General features: G+C 40.9%; 2 protein-coding genes across 2 annotated transcripts; both read right to left on the bottom strand.

The window, feature by feature from the left end:
• Positions 1–718: 718 nt before the first annotated feature.
• On the bottom strand, positions 719–4,878 carry plek2 (pleckstrin 2). The gene is made up of 9 exons (XM_026305582.1): positions 4,419–4,878; positions 4,122–4,286; positions 3,357–3,541; positions 3,127–3,218; positions 2,505–2,692; positions 2,281–2,382; positions 1,831–1,914; positions 1,522–1,600; positions 719–1,300 (listed from the first exon to the last, which is right to left on the bottom strand). The coding sequence occupies exons 1-9, from the start codon at positions 4,470–4,472 to the stop codon at positions 1,173–1,175; spliced, it is 1,077 nt and encodes a 358-aa protein (XP_026161367.1). The 5' UTR covers positions 4,473–4,878; the 3' UTR covers positions 719–1,172.
• Positions 4,879–7,061: 2,183 nt separating this feature from the next.
• tc2n (tandem C2 domains, nuclear) lies at positions 7,062–16,892 on the bottom strand. Its single transcript, XM_026304229.1, has 12 exons — positions 16,759–16,892; positions 15,798–15,866; positions 15,508–15,711; positions 14,324–14,494; positions 13,900–13,979; positions 11,508–11,577; positions 10,927–11,027; positions 10,442–10,558; positions 10,005–10,196; positions 8,769–8,883; positions 8,481–8,680; positions 7,062–8,085 (listed from the first exon to the last, which is right to left on the bottom strand). The coding sequence occupies exons 2-12, from the start codon at positions 15,862–15,864 to the stop codon at positions 7,975–7,977; spliced, it is 1,428 nt and encodes a 475-aa protein (XP_026160014.1). The 5' UTR covers positions 15,865–15,866; positions 16,759–16,892; the 3' UTR covers positions 7,062–7,974.
• Positions 16,893–17,270: the final 378 nt, after the last annotated feature.

Consider the following 17,270-nt stretch of genomic DNA (forward strand, 5'->3'; position numbering starts at 1 on the left):
TCCCACTTTGTGGTCATGTACTTGGATTTGCAGTCAACAATGCCTCCTCCATGCATCACAGAGGAGGCATTGTGTGACAGGAACAGGGCTTTAAACCGACACCAGCTCAGCTTGAGTCATTCAGATAAAGACTGGACTCAGCTTGTTGAGTGGGAGTGCCGGGCTGTGACTGCTGGGAGTGCCTCCATCAGCCAACCTGAACTAAAACTCACTGACTTTGACAAATACCTCTCAAGGCTTTTCTTGTCTCGGCTTGTACTTCCTCTTGATGTCAGAGCCTTGACTTAGGTAAACATACCATATAAAACATCTTAACCTGTTACACAATACTGGACAAAGTATGAAGCAAGTCTGGACGCTGTGACTTGAATTCTTTATCATCAATAGATCATATTTTCCTCAGCTGTTTGAGGTAGTAGTGGAAAAATAAACCATTGAGCCTGTATGAGGGGAGGACGACAGGTTCATCCATGTAATCATTTGTTTTATTTAAGTCCTATCAGGTTTTTGCTTCTGTAAAATCAAAGATAAATGTACCTGTGGAAAAATGGCTCTTGTTAGTGATATATTATTATAATTAATTGTACTGCATTACAAGATTGCCAATACTGATGCATCACATGTAAGCAGCATTCAATTGTTGTAGGTTAAGTTAAGTTAGTTTAGTCCAGTGTTAAACAATAAATCTGGGGAGTCATCAAATGATAAATGTGGGAGCAGAGAGAATAAAGTTGTCTTATATTATTTTACATTAAAGAGTAATCTGAAAAGTAACTACAGCTAAAGTAGAAATACTAAGGTAAAGGACAAGTAGACAACTCCAAAATTGTACATATCTACAGTACTAAATAAATAATTTAGAATAGAGTATATATAGTATATATTTAATATTGAAAAAAACAAACTTATAAAAAAACTTTTTAAGTTAAAATGAACAGTCACATGAAAAATGCTACAGTTCCGGGGGCTTTTACAAACTTTAAAACAGACAATGATCAGGCTGAAAATCAGATTTTAAACATCATGTAACCACTAACACTTTCATTTAAATTGCAGGGTCCCAGTTTGTTGCTACATTACATTCGTGGAATGTGTAAATTCAGGCGCCTTCATGGCTGATTCATTGATATAAGTGATGTAAAAACACAAAGTTTTAACATGAATCCATGGCTCTATGTGTGCACTCTGATCGCATCGATCCAGTTCATCTTCTCCTGGTGAGATGGAGCCTGGATGAAGTAACGTGTGTCCGACTGAGTGATGATTTTAAACAGGTTGCCTTGAACATTGCCTTTCACACCTGGACGGGAAGAGATGTGAGGACACTCATGTCACACATGTTGCTGTACAGCATTGAGGAACCATGCCACACGCACACACACACTACTTATTGACATCCTAAAATGATTGCTAATTTTATTGTTTTCATATTTTCTCATTCCATCTTGTCTTGTAATTATTTGTTTGAAAAACATGTTTGGAAAGTTTCTGAGGTCACTGGCGGTTGAGACGGTGACTCACCTGAGGGAACTCCGTTATCTTCCAGAGAAGACACCAGACAGCCTCGCAGGGAGAAGCCGCCAACGGGGCTGATGTCATCCTGACAAGTGACATAAAACAGGAAGTGGATCAGGCTGACTCAGGCTTGTGGTAGAGACAGAAGACTGAGAATTGTGGGTTTTATGAGTCTTGAGTCATGGCAACTTCAGACTCAAGCAGTCAAACAAAACAACTGCCTTGTTTGTTGTCTATAAGTAAAATACACATGACATTTTTTTTAGTTTTATGTTGCCCTGGGTTGACCCTCCATAGCAGCTGCTGCACACTCACCTTAGTGGGGTCATAGTAGTGAAGGAAAGCGGGCTCTGAACGCAGCACAAACAGTCGCACCTTCCAGTTTTTCCTCCTGTGTCCCTGTGTTTAAACAAATGCCACATATTGGTATAAAAAAAAAACTATGTTCATTCTTCCTGCTTTGTCAATATTGCCGTTGACTTTACAATAAGCCATTAGGTCTATTTTTTAGTAGTAAATGTTGATAAGTTGTTCATAAATGCATTTTGGTGCACAAGTATTCAAAAGGTCCAACTAGTCAAATGTATTTACACAACCTGGCAACCCAGAAGTTGTTTTTAACAGCTAATAATTGATCTGTACAATTTAACATAATGTCAAGCCATTAAAACTGTTAATTTTTATAAATTCCTTTTAAAGCACATCTTCTGTGAAGGTGGTAGTAAATAATATTTTAAGCATCTTACCACAGGGCAGGGTGATTACCTGTTTCAGCAGATATCCTCTCTTTATCACTTTCCCACTCAGCTCCACTGCAGACAGTGACATCTCAGCCTTCACACTGCCTCTCTTCTTTAAGCTGTCAGACTGTGATTAAACAGCAACATGATTTCACCTGGTGCAGAACCAGCCTTCTCTCTCACAGCTCAGATTATTGCAATAAATGAACTAACAGGGGCGTCAACACAATCATACTCAGTGGTACGTACAAAGCTGTACAGTGCCGTGGAGTCGTCCATGAGCTGCTCACTGAGGCCAGCGGTGCGGAGAGCCTCCACGCTCTTCAGGCCCACAGTGCGCAGGAAACCCTCCTCCAGCAGGGCCGAGGCCAGTGTCACGGCCTCCACACGGGTCAGAGCCAGCTGCATGAACACCAGCCAGTCCACCACCGCTGAGCCTGCATGACAACAGACACTTAGAGCTGAATGTAGGCACACATTCATATCTGCACAAAAACATACACATGGACGCAGATGTGTGTGACCCACACAAATACAGTAGACAGATTTAAAGGTTTTAGTTATATTCCATTTTTCTGCCTTATACAAAACACTTCCTCTGTGTCCAGAAGAAGCCAAATTAACGTCCTTTGCCATGACTAAAAATGCAGCACAATTCAAAACATCATCTAAAGAATAAAAACACATACATGTGCAAATACAGTGGAAATAGTTCAGCCTGGGATTACAACCAAGATACTAAGCAAAATGAGCTGGAATCTGATTCTGTGGCTTTTAGAGAAAATAAATGTTGATGCATTTAAAATGTTTTCCATCAGATGATCAGGTTAGGGCTCAGATGTGGAGAAAAGCTGGTGTTTCAGACGCTCACCTGAGAAACAGTTGCTGTACGTGCTGCCCTGCTCCACATGGCTGCTCATCTTGATACCACTGTGGACGTCATACATGGAGTCCAGCACCTTGCTTTAAGGAAGAGGAAAACCAGGGTTTGAAACAAAATCTAAGTATAATCCTAAACAGGGTGAGGCATTGAGACACTACAACATGTAACTCCACAGTGCTGGGAAAGTCTATTGGAGGTGTTTTGTTAACTGGGTTTACCTGAGATCAATGTTGTTTAACTGGGATCTCGCCTTATCCTGCTGGTTTGTTGCCTTGTCACCATCAGCCGTATGCAGCTTGTCAGCCGCCGCTCTGATGTCAGCTGCCCACTCATCCCGCTCCTCCCGGGAACAGGCTTCCAGAAAATGATCAACCCCGTTCGCTGTCTGGAGCTTGAACACCAGCTGTTGGAAAATACAGAGAGGAAGAAGACTGCTGTTAAAGGAGGTGATGGAGAACAGGTCCTGGCAAAAAAGTCACCTGAGGCGACGTCTTAAATAAACAGGTGAGAGCCAGATCAGAGAGCCAAGCAGCTGATGCCACACCTTCAGTGGTTTAGCCCATAAAACACAAACACGCATGTTACACTTCTGAGCCTGCTAAAAAGTAAAGCTCTTTATGGATGAATGTGAATTTTACAGTTTCATTTCAAACTGCCTCAGAAAGTCTGACAAGCAGGGAGTCCAGACAAAGGTTAAAAATAAAACAAATGCATTAAAAATAACAGCAAAAGAAAAAAACAAAATGAACAATGTCAGGTTTTTGTTAATGAAGAATTGGAGACTGTGTCAGCACATCATCAAAGGATCAGATTCAAATCAAATGGTAAAGGCAGATTTATTTATTGAACATCTGATAGACACTTTATTGTGAAGTGTAGAAAGATTTTCTCTCATTTTAACATGAAGCCTAGCTGCAAAGCAGCTACCTGAAAGATTTTTGTAATCGTACTAAAGATTTGGTGTCTTTTCTGAAAAAACTCACTGGGCGGTTTTCGTACTCCAGGAAAGGACAGGTCAGCACACAGTCCTTCAGCAGGATTTTCCCTCGCTGACATGAGTCCCTTTTACCTCCTTCATATTTGTAGTACAGCAGTTTGTCTGGCATCAGCACAAACCAGCGTGCCTTCCAGTTGTGCACAACATGACCCTGTTAACACGTCATTAAAAATGATCAAAGATGTGTTATACTCTCAAAAACATATAAATACATCCTTCACGACACGCCACACTGACTCAGTTAAATCTAAACTTCACAGTGTTTTAATAAAAAAGATCTTACCCTTTTCACCAGGAATCCCTCTCTTAGACTCATGTCTGTCTTGTCTCTATCCATACTGTTCAGTGGGATCTTGGCAGCTGAGCTTTGCCTCTTCCTGCCTGCTCAGGTTTGAATGCAGAAGGCTGCTTTTACCTCAATAAATGTGTCACTGTTCACACCCACAAGCACAGCTTGCTCAACAGTGCGTGGGCTTTCCAATCCTGCAGTTGCTGCCCATCGTCACATGAAGGCGCACTGACTCCATCAGCGTGAGCAGATGTTTTTACATCACAACAGCTTAATTCTCCATCAGTTTCACTAAGTGAAAAGTTTAGATCCTGGAGATCGAGCTGGAGAAAACAACCTCCAACCGGATGAAAGGTTTTTATCCCATTTTAATGGAAAACCAGCAGCTGGGTTTCCGTCACTGCCCTGCTCCTTTGTAGCAGCTGCATCCAATAGGAGGACAGCTGGGTTCACGTCTCCTTTAAAGTGAACATGTGCCATGTACATGGTTAATGAGACTAGTGAGGGTATTGGAGCATGAAGGGAGATTATTACTGAGACTCCTGCTCCCTCAACTACATGAGGCCTTGCTGGGAACTGCTCCGTCTCCTTATCCTGGTTCTCACAAAAAGAAAGTGGACAGAAGAAGGAGGAGGGGACGGTTTCTACTTTCAGTATAATGGCTGAAAGTGTGTGCAGAATCCTCTCAGCCTGATCTACTTTTCTGATCCATAATTTAATTTAGGCTGTTTTGAAAAAAATGGAATGACTTCATGATTATATTGAAGTGAAGCAATAATGAAAATAACATTACTTACTTGGTTAGCATTTACATTTCAACCCTAGCAAATATTTAAACTGAGGTGGTTATACCTCATAATACTGTTCTATCACATATTAAAATGTTGGACTGCCCCCTAGTGGTCCTGTAGAGACCAGAAACCTCCTCCTAATCAAATTCCTATTAGTTTTAGGGCTCTGGTATTGTGCATGTTGGTTAGAGATAATTTAGAGACAATGAGCTCTGATGACTACTGGCATGTCTGTTTATGCTCTGGTCAACAGGAAAATTATTATTTTCTGATAAATGATTTCAGAATTTTTTAAATTCTCAAATATTAATATTGGTATCAGCCCTAAAATATCAGTATCAGATTAAAGAACTTTTTACAGAATATTTTCAGTGTGCGAGGATTATTTAAAAGCTGTCTTAATTTAATTTTATGTTTAAGGACTTTTTTAGTATAGTGTGAGTGACTTTTATGCTTGGGGGGTTGTATGTCCTGCAGAAAGCTGAAGACGAGGCTCCATCATAATAAGAGATGCATGAATCTTACATCACTTCTCGTTGCCGGACTCCAATAAACTCTGCACTGTCTCCCTGGTGAAGGAACCTGCTCATTCAGTTATGAGACAGTCGCAATGTGCTGCAGGCTCAGGGGCAACCGGCCAGGTCAGGAAAAGAATCTGTTAAACACATCCAGGAAACAAAAAGCTCAAATCCTGCTGCTGAGAGCAGCTTTGGAATCGGAGCCAAACAAACTCTTCTGACCTGAGAGCTGAATGTTCAGACGAGCTGCAGGTTAAGGTGTGCCTGGAATGCCCTCTGTGTAACATTAACCATAAATCAAACATTAATTACGTAAAAAAGATGATGGTGTTTTGGCACGCCAGGATATGAAGGGCTCTGACGCAGGTCAGCTCACGTGGAGCAACTGGTTGTCCTGGTCACACACACACACACACACACTTAAAATGCAAACACTCTGCAGACTCTGTTTTCTTCATCCAAAGACTTATTGTTTGCTGGGTGTGTGTTTGTGTGTCCATGTCCACAGCTGGTCCCACACAGCACATTGCTGCTCAGTTTCATTCTTTGTGAGACAGAAACAGTGACAAGGTTTCAAGTGAGTGTTTTGTCCCAAATAGCACAAAATCACCTGCCAGCAACTTCACTTCATGTTCAGAAATAACTATTTGAGAAGAGGCATAATGGTTGGAAACCCATCACTTGCATTTCTGCCTGTTAAGAATCTATGATTGTACATGTTTCCTAGTGAAGGTATTGGCATTTTTTAAAGTGTGGACACATTTAAGTGAAATAAAACTTCAAATTACTGCAGCTGACAGGAAATTGCCTTAATTTTTCTACAATCAACAAATCCTATTTTCTACAGCCACTTCTCAAAACACGAGGAGGAGGATGAGATTGCCAATATACAGTGCTGATATCAAACTGCCTCATAGTAAAAGGTGAAGAAAAACAGGATGCTCTGTGGAGGCAGGAAGAGAAACAACCTGGCAGATTCTCCTGTTATTTGCTTTAACATTTCTCAATCAGTGGCCTCTTCAATAAAAGTGACATGATGACTCAGTGATTTATGGTTGTTGACCCAGTTTGCAAAAGCTGCACAACATGTGTGACATGTGTGACATATATGCTGCAGCCTGTTTTCTTTTCAGACGGCAAAGAGACACTGTATATAACTCACATTTCCCTCAACTCCTTCTGTTACTCTGTTCTGGGACCAAATTTTGTTTTGAGATTAGATTTTGCTAATGACATTTGTGACTCTCTGCTCCTGTGCTACTGCTACACTGCACAATATTTATTTATTTAAGAAAATACTGGGCATAAAATATAGAACACAAACTAACTTAGCATTTTCAAACAACGCCTAGTTTTAATCACTAAACTCAACATTAAGACATTAAATACATAAAAAAGTGATTTTATCAAAAGTGTACAGCCTCAGTACAGATACACAGGCTGCTGCATTGTAGAGCATGTACATCACATCTTATATAAACTTAAATTACAGTTAGGAAAAACCTTCTAGCTCACAGTTTTCTATATTTTTCACTGAATTCACTGCTGTCTGTATATCCAAATGTAGCTGTAGCTTCCTGCTCTGTGCTATAGAGCCCCATTAACTGTCAACTAAAAACATCAGACCTAATGTGTATTCATCCACAGCTAAAAATAGTGCCCACACATACACTATTTAATTGTGTTGAAGTAATATTTACTAAAAACTACAATATCCAGCTGCTTTAGGAATCTGTTCAGCCTTTTTATAGTAAATTGTGAAAATGAGGATAACATAGTGTTGGTCTTATCTTTATATGGGCTTGTTGACATTAAGAAAAATACAGAATATTGATAATTAAAAAAAATTAAAATGGTTCTTATTTACAGATGATAACATACAACAGGTTTGGTTTTATGGTCACTTTCCCTGCTTGTAAACTTTCTAACCAATACACATCACTATATACAGCTAAAAGCTATTGCTTTCTGCACAGAGACTAGATTAAAACCTTTTCCAGCACCAGTACTTTGTTCGAAACCACTATTTGCAACAAATCACTGAGCACCTGAAGCGTCTCTGCGCAAATCTGCTCTCCCTGGGCATTCAGAGCACATTCAGTAGTTTACAGTCCGGTCCATCAGTCGATGCAGTGTACCGCACTGTGGCCAGCCAACTGGAAAAGCAGGTAGGCACAGCTGGACCTGCAGTACAACAGCATTACAGCTGTAGTACATAAAGAGAAAGTGAGGAAAAGAGGTCTAGGAAGTGCTCAGACTGTGCCACGCTGTCACCACTTTCTCTGGGTGAGCCATAGTGTCCTTCCACTGATCCACAGCGGCTGAGACAGGGCTGTCGAATCCCAGCTGGACCTGTCGGAAACAGTGAAAAAGGAGATCATTCCTGCACTCAACTTCAGATTTTTCTAAAATTGACATTACAGCATGATTCTGCGTGGATATGACGATTAAAGTGTCCTTTTAAAGTGACACTATATATTCTCTCAACAGAACTACAAGACACTAAAACACACCCTGATATTTTTCATGTGCTGCAGCTGGTGCTTCAAAATACATGATTATATAACTATTCCAATCCCGTGTGTGAAAAGTGGAATGAAAAGTCCTGTATTTGCCTCCAAAACACAGTGGGATGGAAATATAAAACAGAACAAAGCAGAAATACTCAAGAATGTACTTAAGCACAGTATTCAGGGCATCATGGACGTCACAACTGAAAGAAAGAGTTCACTGCCAGAACAAGTCACCTGTCCGAGACAATGCTTCCTCCTGACAGAGCTGCGGCTGTAGACTTTGATTGACAGCGAGCAGGCGTGGTCTAAAGCAGCCAGGAGGAAGTAGAAAGTCTCTGCCCACCGACACTGACCCCCTGAGGCTTTTAGCGCTCGTGTTTTCTTCTTCATCATCACCCGACCCAACTGGTGCAGCTCCGCCTTGACAAAAAACACTTCGGACGGGTAGAAAAGCTTGTTACTAACATGAGCCACACAGTTACACATTGTAGTTATAAGGAATTCAAGACTTTTTCAAATTACCTTGGGTGAGTGGGGAGGAGGATGCTGGGAGGTTTTGGGCTGAAAGGACCTGGAGCTGGATGCGCCCGTTGACTGGCTGAAAGCAGGTGGTGAGATGCAGCTCAGAGTGGCACACCTATAAGACAATATCCACTTAGTCTTGATAATTAGGGATTTAAAAGTGTCCTTGGGATTGAACGTGGGATAGAACGTTTGAATTGCTCATAATACAAAAATATATTTCTCTGTTCTCTCATAATAGATCACTGTGCCTAAAATCAGACAGATATTTACTTTCCTTGCTGACAGATGGGACATTATTGCTGTAGACCTGTAGTCTTGTATGATTCATCTTAGACTGTCATTTACAAAGTTTCTTCTCAGAAAGCTGCTGATAGTTTTCTTATTTAAGACTTTAACAAGTTCTGCTGTCTTGGTCCTTAAGAGCCTCCACTGAATGACAGTGATTTGGACAATCTGGGGCTTTTGTGTCCACTAGATGGGTAAAACCACTGACACAATCAAGATGTCTCCCTGATGAGTCACTGTCTGATCCCCTAAGTGCAGAAAAAACTCACATTTTACTGTCACTGCCCAGACATGCTTCCATTTATCAACAAAACCACTCTCTGCAGGTGAAATGGTTTGAGGTTTGACCTGCTTTCCATGTCTTACATTTCCAGAATCCACACTCTGGTTTTTACTTTCCAATAAAAGTCTGTTTCCCAATTTCCCCTTTCTCTTTTTCCTGTGATTGTGCAACAAGATAAAGTGTGCTTCACAGAGTACGTACATGCCTTTGTTATTACTGTGCACATACAAAGCAGTGATAAAAGACAGCAGCCAACAAAGGAAAAGGTGGAGAATAAGTAGTAAAAGTCTGTGATGTTCCCACACACAGTCTGTCCTCTCAGCAGCAACAGCTGGACAGTGGCTAGAACAACTAAACTAATTCCTGTAATCCAAAATATATTTCTGAGCAGACATTATAAACGTTGGACAAAAGATAGAACTGATTATTTAGACTAGTCAATAAACATCATTCAGGATTTGTCTTTCTGTATTTAATTTCATCATTTATCTGTCATTTCTCTGTATTTTGAAGCCAAGATGAGTTTTCCATGAACCACAGGGTAAAAAAAACAGGTCAAGACTAAGACCAGAGGAACTTAATGAAGACAGACATTTGACACCAGACCTAAGACCAAACACAGATTCCAGTGCCAGAGGCCTCACTCATGTGACGCGAACACTCACTGAGGATTTGGATGGAGGGTTGAGGTTGAGCCAATGCTCTGACTCCTGAGGACCAAGCTGCCGTAGGGAGAGGACGCACTCCGCCACCGTACGTTTCCTGGGGCTGTGCGCCTGTAGCCGCAGCACCAAGGCGCTGCAGTTCAACTGCTGGAGACGCAGCGCAAACACAAAGGTCTCCATGAAGGACACATTCTAAGGAGCAGACGAGCAGAAAGGTTGACATTAGATTAGTCCAAGTATGTAGCTTTTGAAGCTGGAATAATAAGTCTACAATCAGTTTATTATTACACTATAATCCATAATGGATCTGCTTTTCTCTTTTGATTTGCAAGGAGACTACACAGGGACCCTTTAAACCCTCCAGATGCCTCCTCTACATTTTAGTTCATCAAATGTGTATCTGACATTCAAATCATGATCCATCCCTGTTCTATTACCTGACAATACTCCTTGATGGAGCTCTTGAACTGAATGGGTTTGCGGATGGTGATGATTCCTTTAAAGCCAATCTTTTGTGGCTCCGGTCCATCTGGAGAAAGGTTAAGGTCTGAACACTGATAAGAAAAGAGGAAAAAGAAAGTGTTAGCTGAGGCAGGTCAGTTCTATTTATAGGCTAAAGTGCTCTTAAGCAAACAGGAAGCGTCAGTGCATGTTCTTGAAAAAGCCTTAACTGTATATTCACATTTAACGTATAATACAACAAACATTGTAGGTGCTGCCTTTTGAGTGAACGATCATTGTGTTTCAGTATCAGTTAGGCAGTTGGTAAAAAAAACAACCATTCCTCCTGAGCATCCGAGCCAAAGTTAACAGAGGAGCTAACAGAGCCATGTGTTCTGTACACAGAGGGTCCATTGAGAAAACGCACAATGGATGTTTTTCATCCCCTGCGTTCCCCTCTCCTCTCAGCATGTAACCTTACCTGAGCCAAGGTGATCCACACCTGCTCCAGAGCCTCCTGGTAGCTCAGTCGGACACACACCTTCCCCAGCTCACGCTCATCCCCAGACAGGGTGATGGACTCTGTAATGTTTGAGAATGAGAGGAACAGAAATAAATTACAAACATCACAAGTCTTATCTTTTCTTGTCTCTTTGTCTTTTTTATTTTTAGTATAGAATCAGTTTCCACAGATGAAATAGCTCAATCTGATATAAATGTGATGTTATTTCATAGTATGCACGTGCACATGTAAGTAATTAAAGTCTATCTTGTTAAACCAACATGTATAATGAATTGCAATCGGAAGGAAAAACAATTTTACCTTCATAAAAATGATTTATGTCTTACAATAACAAAGCATGTATTACAGTCTTTATGTAACAAGGTTTATCTCTGATTCGACTATTGTCAAAACATTTGTAAGTGATTAGTATGTCTGCCCTTTCATGACTGTACAATGCGGAGTGATCTTAATCAGACTGAGTCATGCAGGGGTGTAGAGGTTTTAAGAGTCTCAAGAAGACGAGGAAGGTAGATGGAGACAAATCTGTGTTAAATTACCCAGACTGCTTTCAACGGAGCCTATCGTCGAGGACGTGCTGCTGAGGACGCTGGACACCGAGTCAAAGCGCTGCAGATGAACCCAAACACACACACACACACACACACACACACACACACACACACACACACACACACACACACACACACACACACACACACACACACCCCCTCTGGTCACGATTAATGTGTATATAACATTCGTGGCAATCCACCAAATAGTTGCTGAGATATTTCAATCTGCACCAAAGTCGTGGACCCATGCACAGACACCTGTATAGGTAACATGAGGCTGTGCTTTGGGCTAAATGATAACATCAACAGAGGAGCGGTTATTATCACCTTGAGGGGAACATGAATATCTGTACCAAACATGCCAAACACCTGCTGCAACAAATTAAAGGGTACTCAAACTTTAAAGTATTCATCCTCTGAAACCATGAATGTTGTTGTTGAAATATTTCAATAGCAGAAATAAAAACTCGGACCTGCTGATGATGCAAGAGGAAAAGTCAGGCGGACCACCAAGGACATGAGGGTTTGTCTTTGTGACACCTCAAATGTCTGCACAAAATTTCATGACCATCCACCAAGACGTTGTCATAATATTTGAGAGTGGCTAAAACAACAACCCAACCAACAGTGCCATAAATAAAACACCACCATAAACATGACTGATAAAAAGAGGTGACAGCCTCTTCTCTCATTCCCTCTTTAAATCTGACTCAACTTTGAAAACAACATTTCTCACCGATTCTCACTTCTCCACCTGCTCTTTTACTGTTAGGTCACCATTCTGCAAACCAGATTTATTTGCTTACTATTGAAGGTATTGCCAAGGTCCTGTGGGTTGTCTGCTTTAGTTGCATACTAATGTTTGCTGATAATGCTGCCAAGCTAAACAAGGGAGCCAACTGTACAGTAATCGTACACCCACTGGGCACTTTTCAGGATAAGATGGACAGTAACACACGGTAACAGAAACACTCTATATATGGGTGTTAGCTCAGAGGTTGCAAAACAGTGAGTGTACTTGTGTAATGTTACTGTGACATTATCGCAGCATGAAGCCTGAATGAAATTATGTGATGTTGACTGAGGCTTTGGGCGAGGTTAGAGGTGACATCGCTCGTCTGTAACACAGCCTCGGCTATACGTGTTAAGTAATAAGGAGTTGCTGAGTCCTGTGAGTGACACGGCAAAACGCCCCATCTTACTCATTGTTTCCCTTATTGTCTTACTGATTAAATACAACTATGTCCAAGATAATCACCATGTACAGTACCTTCCTAATCAGAAAGGCTGGAGCTGAATCACGTGGCAGACAGAAACACACACAGCTGGTAAACTGGTGGAACATGTAATGGAGCTGAAGTTTGCAAAGGTCTTTCAGATCCATCTCAGAAGCCTAAATGGGACATACTGTAGAGAAGAGGTGGACATTTTTGTGGGGAATCCCGTGGGTCATGTGATTCACTATTCATCACATGACTGGGACAGGGAAAAATGGGAATGGGCAGGATGGGAATTTTAATAACAGTAAGTCAGTTTTTATAGATAAAATATGACTAAATGCTATTTTCTTTATTTTGAACATAATGCTTGTGGTTCTGTTGTTTTTTATTATCATCTGTCTGCTCTAGTTGCTGGTTGGCTGCAGGGAGTCACCTGTCTGCATGTTGCATCCACCAACACACATTGAAAATAAAAAACAAAACTCAAACTGTGGAGTCGGAGTCAGAGAAGTCAAAGTTGCAATGCAGAGCAAAGCACAACCATCCACACAGTTTTTACAAGTGAAGATATTAAAACTCTATACTCTATATAAGACAGGCAAGAACAAAACCAAAACATGGGACCAGCATGGGATGAGAATTATTCTTCCAGGACAGGAGTGAAAATCCTCTTACTCACTTTCATGAAGAGCCATCGATGAGAAGATATGAGATATTATCTTAGCTTAGCATAAACAAAAGAAACGAGGGGAAATAATAGCCTGAGTACAAATAATCCAACTGTGGCTACTTCTATTTACTTTTTTAAACTTCTGCCTTATGTCACATTTAAACGATAGAAAATTATTCACTAGAAGTTCCATGGTCTCTTGTGACACTTATTCTTTTCACTATCAAATAAGAGCCATATTTCCATGATACGAAACTATTAAAAGTATCTCATCCTTGCATCCTGCAGTGCACCGCTCTGTTTCAGCTCTTCAGCGTGAACTGACCTCCACACTTTGACCCTTAAACTAAACAAACTGCTCGTTTGGCTTGTTATCAACGTTCCACTACGCCACTAAGGAGAGTGGAAACTGTAAAACTATATTTAGTCCTGGCTGACACGGTGAGAAAGACTGTGGGAAAACAGATTAGATAGAGAAACGTCTCACCTGCATGTGACTCTGAGAGCCGGACAGATCCAACATGGAGCTGCTCAGATGCTGCTGGATGCCCAGCTTCAGATTCCAACCTGGAAAAAGCATCTGTCCATCAGTGTTGAACAGGTTTTACATGAATATTCACACTATGTCACTGTGAAAAAGAATGAAATTAAAATTTTAAAAAATCAAAGTAATCCAACATGTTTCTTCCACCAAATGTTGAATATTTGTCACTTTTTTGCTGTATTTTTATAACCCAAGACTCTCTCATTATAATGTTTTTATCGTATCCAGATGACACAACTAAAACCACGTTCAGTCTTCTTTTACAGCTCAGTGTTAGAGCTGAATGTTTCTGCACTAAACTTGTGTTAGGATGATTCCGATTGGATGCAGCTGTGGGGCTGTAGCTGTGGACTAATGGTCTGGATACCTGGGCTGTGTGAACCGGAGTTTCTGTTCTTTATGGTGTCTCGGCGGCTTGAACCAGGGGAGAGGAACTCAGCCATCTGACCCTGATAATAGCTGCACTCTGGGCTCTGAATGAAGGGACTGGAGCCCAACAGCTCTGCCTTCCTCTCTGCGTATGTGCACCGGGCTGAACCTGCAAACAGAAAGCAGGGCTGGAAGTCAGCATAGTTTCATTTTGACAAAATTATTTTATTAGTCTGTAAAAAGCCAGACTCAATCTGTTCATTTCAAAACAGGATATCCTGGTGCATTGGCATCAGTGACCTCAGGAAAATTTCAATAAAACTTAGATGCATGATGCATTATGGCTTGTTGATAACGTGAGACTTCAGTGCAGCCTTGAGCTTGTTTGGGTGGAGTACAGCGTGTCAGCCACCTTAAAATAACCCAGTGGCACGATCTGATCTCCTGTGTTATTTCACTGTAGCTTAACTTTGTCTTTGTGTTTCATGGACTAACATCAAAGTCACTTTCTGACCAAATGTACAGCAATTACATGTCATAGCTTTGAGCCAAAACTCCTTTACAATGCAGATGGACAGGGAACCTTCTACACACAACCAGTTCAAGAACATCATGATGCCGAATGGCTCAAACATAATTTTGCACAATCTGAATTTCATCTTATCAAACTTATCAACAGAGGTCTGGAGGACCTCAAATCAAGAAGTCTTCTAGAAAAATAGAAGAATTTAAAACCAGCAGAAGGACGAACAAAAGGCAGCTCAGGCTGGTTCAGAGTCTGTGGCTGCCAGACGTGAGAACTTATGGATTTATTGGCATATATTGTTGCTCTGGTAGTTTTAGATGTGAAATATCACAGAATGGTCAAATGCTTTCTTAGGTTTTCTTTTTCTGGATTGATAAATATAAAATGTGCTGCAGCGTCTGTAAATTACAGCAGATAAGAAGCAGAGCACAAACCGTAACAATCCTGGAAAATAAAGCAGCAGCTACATGTTGTGTGTTCAGTGTGGTCAGAGACACTATGATGATGACAAGTATTATTTACCAGCCCAACCTTTAAGTCAACACCACCATCTGAGACAATTTCTGCTTTGTTTCTCACGTGTTGTTTGCATACGACTAGATTGTGTAAATTAAATTAATCAGTTAAGACCAGAGGTACTTTCAGGAGGAACATACTCTGCAGCCCGGGCTGTAAATTGGGGAATCGGGACCCTTGAGGTTGGATGTATGAGGCTTTGAAGGTTGGCAGGACAAATGGCACCTCTCTGCCATCTGGAGGCAGCTTGGAAAGGAGGTAGTCTTCAGTGACCCCCATTTTCCCATCATCTGACCCCCAGCCTAATGCTGCTGCCTTGTTGGAAGGCATCTTCAGTGTGATCACTTGAAAGCAGAGGAAAGTGCACAATCAGAAACAAAGCACTCTGTCAGAGCTATATGAAATACAGGTATACAAGGCATCTGTTTACCTTGGGTCTCCTGCTCCTTCTTCTTCTGCACCATGAAGTTCTTGCAGCAGTTTTTGAGGCACTCCATGGCTGCAAATGTAAATGGAACTTACACTTTACACATAAGACAGTAATAAATCTCAAAATACAAAAGTTTTTTTTTTTTACAAAATCTCTTTGTTATAGTGTCAAACTTTGAATATAGTGCCTCCAAACCATGTCACTAACTCTACTCCACAGTAACTTGGCATAGTGCTCGAAAAATGTATAGTAAATAAGACAGTAAAGACAATTTGGTACAACGCCTCAGAAGACTTTGCTGCAGTGGCCACAAAAACTCTAAATGAACCAGTCTCTAAACAGAGGAAATTAAAATGGAAAGGTTTTTGATGGCGCTCCAACTATGTCTGATGTAAACACTGAATTTGGTAAAGCACCCTCAACATACACTGCCCCCAAAATGATTTATTATCCTGAAACTTTATTATTGTGCATCCAAGTCTACAAATGTGTTACTGCTGCCGTTGTTTTATTGTGCACACACTTTGTTAGACTTTACATGGTGTAACAGGCTGCCAGAAAATAATACTACAATTAAAATGCGGTACTGCGGTCCCAGAACGTGTTAATGTGCCCGGGTGCGCCCACTGAACTTTGTGGCCCCTGAAATATTTACAATTGTTTCTTTGCTGAAATTAACCAGATTTGGTTCTATAATCAATTTACTTAACAAAATAGGTTCTATAGTCACGGGATCCCGAACCCGACTCCCCACATTTGACAGAGCAGCTTATGAAGTTTGTTATAATCTCCCAGAATCCACTTAGGAGTCATCCAGCACATTTCACCTCGCAGATCTTCTTCTGTTTAGTGTTGGAGGCACATTGAGGAATTGGCGGCGCGGAGTTTGTTATATACATGAACTAATATTTAAAAACTAAGTATTAGTTCCGCTAACATAAGCAGGGAAATGCAAACTTACCCACCCGGTGTTTCCACTACAGCGGTGCGGTCCACGCTCTCAGGGCGACTGGAGAGAAAAGCCACAGAGCGCAGGTTTATGGTGCGCACCTCCCTCCCTGTTTCCCAGACTCCCACTGGGCGTTTGCGCTCCCTTCCCCGGTTCTGATGTTGTGTTTACCCCACACTTTCATTTTATACATTCCTGTCAGTCCCTCAAACAGCCAGGTGGAAATGAAATTCCTCACGTTTTAATGATCAAAAATGTGTTTTTGCGATTTCATGTTGTGCATATAAACAGCCAGAACTTTATTTGTTGTGTATTTTACTGTGTATTTTACTATGCTAATTGTTATAGAGCTGCCCAAAACAACGTGCTGATGAAACATACAGTAAATATATGTGGCAGTGCCTCCAAATCCCCAAAGAGTAATGATCATTACATTTGTTTATACTCCTTTTTTTCTATTTATCCCCCAGATTTACTACATTTTTCTTAAAGTTGATCATTAATTACCATTTCAAAATATTTCA

Source organism: Mastacembelus armatus, chromosome 22, assembly GCF_900324485.2.
Source record: "Mastacembelus armatus chromosome 22, fMasArm1.2, whole genome shotgun sequence".
Classification (NCBI taxonomy): domain Eukaryota; kingdom Metazoa; phylum Chordata; class Actinopteri; order Synbranchiformes; family Mastacembelidae; genus Mastacembelus; species Mastacembelus armatus.